This window comes from Buceros rhinoceros, unplaced genomic scaffold, assembly GCF_000710305.1.
Source record: "Buceros rhinoceros silvestris isolate BGI_N320 unplaced genomic scaffold, ASM71030v1 scaffold9669, whole genome shotgun sequence".
In the NCBI taxonomy this organism is placed as follows: Eukaryota; Metazoa; Chordata; class Aves; order Bucerotiformes; family Bucerotidae; genus Buceros; species Buceros rhinoceros.
Window position 1 is genome coordinate 35,549 of NW_010429912.1, and position 7,615 is coordinate 43,163.

Here is a 7,615-nt window from a genome sequence, read left to right on the forward strand (position 1 = left end):
CAGCAGCTAGGAATGCAAAGTCTATATTTAGTCACAGTAATTTCTTAAATGAAAGGATAATTTAGAACTCCTGATCATTATTTTGTAAGATTTAGGTCTAGCAGAATCACAGCAGGAGCATACCTGCTGCCACGGGCTGCCATCCATCTCTCCAGCCCGTGATCAGCGTCTTGAGTGCCATCACAGGATCAGCAGGGTTAAATAAATACGGTCCTACTCGAGATAAGCGTGTCTGATGATATCTAACCTTCAGCCTGTGAGCACCACTTTCACACTGTCGATCTTCAAGTTTTCCTCCTTTATGGTCATTGCCAGGTGTCTGAAAGATACGCGTGCGTGTCCTTGATGCCGTGCCAGGCAAGCAATCCTGTGCTGTCGTGCAAGCAGGAGATGGTGGTGCAAGAAGCTGTGACTTCTCAGAAGTCAGTGTCCAGCCAGGTGTAGTGCACAGCAAGGACCTCAGTCTCTGCTTCCCCTGTTGCTTCTGGGGGGGGGGACCTCCCTACCGGCCTGTGACTTCTCAGAAGTCAGTGTCCAGCCAGGTGTAGTGCACAGCAAGGACCTCAGTCTCTGCTTCCCCTGTTGCTTCTGGGGGAGGGGACCTCCCTGCTGGCTTGTGTCTGCATCTTGGCCCCTGCTAAGGGCTTGGTAGGCGTTAGGGTGGTGGACTGAGTCCACAAAGCCTGTGCAAGAGCTGGAGGGCAGCTAGCTGGAGGTGAGCAGGGCCAAGTCTCCCTGTATTTACACCTCTGCAGGCAACTTATTGCCCACAGTGGCCTTTTGGGTGATGCTCACCCATCCACAAGGAGTCAGGGAAAGGCTTGCAGGACATGCAGTTTGTGATCTGAGAACCTGAAAGGTCTTTTGTGCTAGGGTAACTGAAGCCTGTGAGAGTCAGGCTAAAACCATAATGGAAAATGACATTTAACTTCCTGAATACATCCAGGTGCTGGCAATATCTTATTACTTTGTACTGTTCTTACTTGCCATGCCATAGAAAATAGGCGTCTTGAGGCTTTATTTTCATATGCACATTTTGTTTACATAACCACCACATTTTTATCAGCAAGAACCGATGTTAACTGAATTTAACAAAGACACAGCAAGTGGGAAATGCTCACTCTGTGCATGGTGATATCACAGAAACAATGTGTTTGAAGCCTTGTACTTCAAAAATATGCCTGAGAGGAATGGAAAAATCCAGGCTCATATTGAAAAAATGTGAATCACAACAGCTATTATCTCTTAAGAAACGGCATTCCAGCGCTTTGATTCAGTCATTGATGGCTTCCCTTTTCAAGTTGTGGTGCTTTCTTTCCTACCCTTTTAAGAAACATCTGGGCTAACCCTGGCTACTTGTAGAAATGTTTGCAATGCATAGATTAAAAGAAATTAGACATAGAAAGGAGCCGTGAAATTATCTTGTCCATTTTCTGAAAGCACATGAAATTGAAAAAGAATTAGGCTAAATATATATATATATAAAAATTTGGAACTTTACCTTATATACAATATGAAGACAAAACATGTCAAGATTTATCATTTGTAAGGATGCTGTAAAATGTAATTTTCTGAAGGAAAAATAAGTACAAAAGTAGCAAAAGCTCTAATGAAGTTTGCGTAGAATTTTCCACTTGTTCCTAGGCAGCTATCTTTCTGGAATTTGCAGATAAAATTGAAAAGAACTGGTTTTGAGCAGTTTGAAGTTGACTCAATTTTCTTTTTCTTTAAGCAAAAATAATTTCTGTTAAAAAGAAAAAAAAAGCTTCTCATTTTGATTAGTTTTTCCTGGATGTTTTATCTCCATCACTGTTTCCTATCTTTTTTGTGTGTGTGTGTGTGTGTATTTTAAAACAATTTTGACCAGTTCTGTTGCCAGAATGGCTTCTTTCAGAAGTCTTTAAAGAAGTCTGAGAAGGATGCTGAATATTCTAGCCAAGTATCAGGTTTTGTGATCAAGAAACACCCAAGAAAACTGCAGCACTTCAGTAGAGATATTCCACACATCCTCTTAACTTCTCAGTAAAGTACTTGGTGTCCCTCACGCTGCATGGCCATGCCTCTACTTCTGCTGTATGGAGAAGGTGGTGTAGAGATGGCTACCACCGGTTCTCCAGCAAAGGGGATATCTGTGGAGGTTGAAGTCAACCACCCAGCCATACTCCGAAGCACTGGAAGCAGGTAGGCGGTGCGATGAGCACCTCAAGCACCTGCAGGTGTACAGGGATATTACCTTTGGTTCACTGTGCCCTTCCATGCCTGCATAAGCTCAGGCCACGGAGTCAGCAGGCAGACTGAGCCCCTGCCCAAGGCAGCGTAGGCTGTCTTGTGTTGGCATTTGTGCTCCATAAGGACAAAAGTGCGTAAGATCAGCTGTTGGGTGTCTCCAGTCTGATGGCAAACCTAAGTAGTTTGTCTTGCATGCACCCAGCTTCTGCAGCTAAGGGATTTTCTCAGTCAGAGGCAGCATCTTTGTGTTTAAAACCATTACTTTTGCCCTTGGATTTGACTTGCGGCTTTGTGACTCCTTGCCACTGGCAGCCAGTAAGTTTTATGGAGTAACTCTGCACCATGTGGGAAGTGGCTCCAGCGGTTGTTTCAAACCTGCTGCTCTGTGATTTCATTTAAAGTTTCCTTATTCTTGATTTGTGACAAAAAAAAAAAAGCGCGATCATTCTCCATTCACTGTCTTCACAGTGCTCATGATTATCTAGACATTCGCTAACAGCTTGCAATGATCTCCTCTCTGGTTTAGAGACCTGGTCTGTGCCATTCCTGAAGTACTGACCAGCCACCGATTTTTGTTGTCCCCTTCAGCACTGAGACATTGTGAAGAAACAAAACCTGAAACGATAAAAACTCTGAGAATTCTCTGGCCATCTGTACTGATGTCATTCATAGAAAGTGAGGTTCTATTTGCTTGCCCTGGTGCTGAGTCACAAAGTCTTGAGCATAAGAAAACTTCATTTGTGGGAAAGCTTCGAATTTCCTGTTTTTTCAGGAGGAAGGGGATGAAACAGATGATGTGGGGGGAGACGGGAAAGGAATAAAGAGAATGAAACTGAGTAAAGAAGAATGTCAGAATACCCAGATCCCAGGAAGGCTAATTCATTTTAGCCCTGCTTGTTCAAACAGCAGTAATGCAGAGTATAATGTACAAGCTCCAGTAAATCATTCCTGTATGATAGGCTGTGATCAATGACAATTTAATGAATTCATTTTAAAACGAAGTCGGAATAGGAAAAAGAGTAGTTATTTGAAAGAGTACTTTACTCAAATAAATTGAGTCAATAAATATGCTATTTGTCATGCCGAGTCCAGTTCAAGTCTTGTTTGCTAACAAAAATGCTGTCATCACAGAGCCTAATAGAGGCAAACTATCTGGAACTATCCACGGTAAATAGACAAATACCATCTGAAAGCAGAAAACAACAATTGTGGCTGAACAAAGAGTTGTATCCCGCACACATCGACGAATGCAGTAGGGTAGCCCACCTCAAAATCTACTCTTTTGTTTGTCACCAGTTTATGTTCTGACATACTATGAATGGTCTGGTGGCGGTAAAAAAAAACAAGGGCTGTGTTTCTTCTGTGAAATGAGTTTTAATTTTTGCGTAGTGAGGGTTTCTCTTGCTGGAAAAACATGCCACTAAAGTCACTAAAAAATTGGAAAATGCAGCTTCAGTGAACTTGGATGGATTTGTGCAGGCTACTAGAACGGGGATAAGCTTCATCCCTTTTCAAACAGTAGTTTTACATTAATTTTCACAGCTATCCATGTTGTTTAGTGCAGATACGAGACAGCTTTTTGTGTTTCTGTGTTTTTCATGCTTGGCTTTATTTATGTAAATTGAAGAGATGTGGCAATTCTCATTAATTTTCATGCAGGCAGGAATTGGAATTGTTAACAGTGAAGAACCATCAACCTAAGATGGCCAAACCTCCCCAGTTTGGGTTAGCTGTTCAAGGTGGTGTTGGATAGAAGGAGTCTGGTTTTCAGATGTTATGAACTGGCAGCAGTGGCTAGTCAGCATCTCAGCAACTCGGAATGTTCTCATGGAGGTCCCAGGGCTTTGCCAGGCACATTTGGGCTTCCAACATCCTTCAGATTGTAGGGTGTGGAGTGGAAGAAAATGCTCAAAAGTCTTGACAGATATCTTGAAGATGGTATTTCCTATGTCAAAGGAAAATTAAAATTATGTTGCAGAAGCTTAAGACAGAGATTATGAGAATTTCTATCTTATTTAAGAGTCTGAACTTGACCCTTCACTCTTTAAATTTGGAATAGAACAGCTGGGGCATTTTTGGAGTTTGCATCATGTGGCCGGAGATGGGCTGATTTAAATCTGCCCTGCAGTCATCTTAGGCACATTGTTCATCCACTCCCAGAGCTGCATTTTCAAAAATGAGTTAGGAATCCAAATCCCTGTAGCTTTCAATGAAACTTAAGCTTATATGAATCAAAGTTAATTCTTAGTTCGGATTTAGGGTCCCAAGTGACTTAAAAACTTAAGAATACCCCACAATCTATCTACAAATTCTTTTTAGCCCTGATCGTGAGTGATTCCTAATTTTCTTAAAACACGTCTGTTTTCCTCGATGATCTACTAACCACATAAAAGTAGATTAAGGGTTTTCTGATTATGGATAGCCTGCATGGGTTTGGGGCTATTTTTCTCATTCTGATGGCTCTGTTCTTGCTTTGCTCTTGTCCCTAACTTTTGTGACTTTTTTTTTCAGCTGTTTCCACTACTAGGAGTAAAGACCAGTAAAGACAAAGCAGGATGAAAAGATGGCTGACTTCTTGTTACCACCGGGTACTAACAGCTTCCACCGGTTCACGCCTGAATCCTTGGCTGCGATTGAGAAACGAATTGCGGAGAAGCTTGCGAGGAATGCAAAGCAGGAATACAGAGAGCAGCTGGGTGAAGAAGAGAAACCTCAGCCTCAGTTTGATTTGCAAGCTTGCAAGAAGCTGCCCGATATCTATGGGACTGTTCCTCCAGAGCTCATTGCAGAGCCATTGGAGGACATTGACCCTTTCTACAATGATCGTAAGGTGAGCACCAGCCAGCTGTCCCGCTGCTTTGCTTTTGCTGAAGCTTAAACACTCACTCTGTTTTGAGGGCTCTGTTTTTAATCTTTCTACAGCCCGTAAAAATACTTTTTTTCCAGATTAAGAATCAGAGTTCTGGCATGAGCAGAAAACATCTAAGCAGGAAGGCAAAGAGGGATAAAAAGCATAATAAAAACTTGTGTGTTTTCAGATAACTCTGAGTTATGAATACGCAGTGTCTGAAAAGAGCGGAGCCATAGCTGAGTTAAATTAAGCCAAAGCTTTTTATCTACCCTATCTTGCCTCCTGCATGAGCCTTGACTCTTCACAGGTCTGTTTATCACTTAAGCCCCTTAATGTTAAGGGCTTCTGGGTGACTTGAGCCTTGTGCTAGCACTCTGCACAAGAGCAGGAGGCACCTCCAAAACTGTTCCTGGAAAGCAGCAGTTCTTTTCCTGCTCAGGAATTGTTCAACTCCATTTCAGATGAGCAAACAAGAGCTGAAGGAGATGTGAGTAGCGTGCGCAGTGCTGGCACTTTGCAGAAGGATAAGCTTCATCCCAAAGTGAGCATCACCTGATGAGGAATCACGTGTAGGCTGGACCAAAGCCACAACACTGTAAACAGCTTCTGTCAAAAGGCTGTTGACAGCAGAGCTGGGCTGGTTGCTTACTACAGTTTGTTCCCCTTTCCAAACATTTCATAAAATCAGGGACAAAATAAGGCTTGGAAGCACAGTGTATTTTTAGGTGGCTTCCAGTTCTTTCAGGTACTGATGGCCCTGTTCTTTCTGGCTATTCTATTTCCCGTAAACAATGAATTAATACAACCACAATGCTCTTTCTATTAAAACAGTGTACAAAGAGGTGCAAGAACTACAGAGTAAAAGTTAAATGGATAAAGACAAATAGATTACTTACCTGGAAGGGCCAGAATTAATTTATCTTTTAATTTGCCTGCTATCCCCAGGCACAAGCAGCAGGATATAGATTTGCAATTTTAGTGTCATGAAGGTCTTAAGACTCAAGGTGAGTTAGTTGCTCAGAGTTTTTCTGTTGGGTGTCCTGATCCTTGTGTCTGAGTGAATATTAGTTCCTCTGTGCATGGTTCGGATCTCTCTAAGCTGGGCCAGCATCCAATTCACCTTTGCTTTGGATTTAAGGTAACTCACAGTGTTGGTGTCCTCCACCCATATTAACCTGAGTAGAGTGACAGTGCCTCAGAGCCAGGGTCAGATCCTGCTGTGGAGCTGTGCCTCATGCAGCTTCTTCCCTGGCGAGATAAAAAACATCGACTGAGAGCTACAAAGTGCTCAAGGCAGAGAAGATGGAGTTACACTGTAGTAAAGTTCCCAGCACCTGGGAAGAGGAGCTTCATAAAAGTCCCTCCACTACATTTTAGTCTCCAGGTCGTTTTTTATATTTTAAAGGTGACTCCAATCTCTTCACAACCCCATGAAGGAGGTGATGGCACAAGACCCTCTAAGGAGTGAAGGAATAAAAAACAGTTGGGGTATTGCAATAGGACAGACAACAACTCTGCTGGGAGGGGCTTGGACAGAACTCTTCCCCAAGTGAAAAGGAATTAGTGGGGCTTGGGAGGAAGTGAGGAAGAAGTATGGGATACTGGCAGGAATTTCCCAATGGGATGTGGGCTGAGAAAAGCTGAGTATATATGCAAATACTAAATGTTCTCATTTTCTATCTTTTTTTTCCAGACATTTATAGTACTGAACAAAGGGAAGACAATCTTTCGATTTAGTGCCACTCCTGCCTTGTATATACTTAGTCCTTTCCATCCAGTCAGAAGAGCAGCAATTAAAATTTTGGTACATTCATATCCTTTCTGTTGCTTTCCCTCATCTATTTCATATGGTTTTGAAACACAGATGGATGGAAGTCAGAAACCGTTTTATTCCATTAAGCAGTTTTAAATCTTTTGGCTGAATTTCCTTGCACAAGCAGAAATGCACTTGGATTTTTGGTTTGTTTCAATTTATATTGTTATGTGAGCTATGAAAATGACTATATTATACTGCTGGCATCAGATAATGTGAGCTGCACCGGAGAGTCTGGTAAGTTTATTCAGGATTAAAAGGTGTGAAGGGCCTGAACATGTTTAGTAAAGAGTCAGTGGAAGAAACTGGGTGTAGTGTCTTAGAAAGGAAGGGAACCAGGAGGCTGGAGCACACCTGGGGAAATCTACAGTGATGGAGAGCTTTGCTACTGAGCACCTAAGCATCCTCTCCCACGAGACTGTGACACCGTATGCAGACGCAATTTAATTTTGAGCTGCCTCAGAACTGAAATTATTTTGCTCTCCTGAAACAGAACATATAAAAAAATTGGTGGTTTTTTTTGTTTTTTCGTTGTTTATTGCAATGTGTTATCCAGCTGGGAATGAAAGCACAGGCTGGCTTGCTGGACCCTCTGATGGAAGAGCGATGCCTGATTTCCCCTAGCTCTGGTTCTGAAGTCGTACAAGATGCACTGCCGTGTTCGGGTTTGGCTGCCTTTTTTTTTTTTTTTTTTTTAATTGCCACAGAAACATTATATTCTC

General features: G+C 42.3%; 1 protein-coding gene across 1 annotated transcript in view; it reads left to right on the plus strand.

The window, feature by feature from the left end:
* Positions 1-4,792: 4,792 nt before the first annotated feature.
* The window catches only part of LOC104499353 (sodium channel protein type 5 subunit alpha-like), a gene marked incomplete at its 3' end in the record, with an annotated part of 107,083 nt that continues 104,260 nt past the window's right edge, over positions 4,793-7,615 (plus strand). Inside the window, exons 1-2 of the mRNA XM_010142846.1 lie at positions 4,793-5,059; positions 6,774-6,892. Of these exons, the coding sequence (XP_010141148.1) occupies positions 4,793-5,059; positions 6,774-6,892 (386 nt within the window). The remainder of the gene's footprint in view (positions 5,060-6,773; positions 6,893-7,615) is intronic.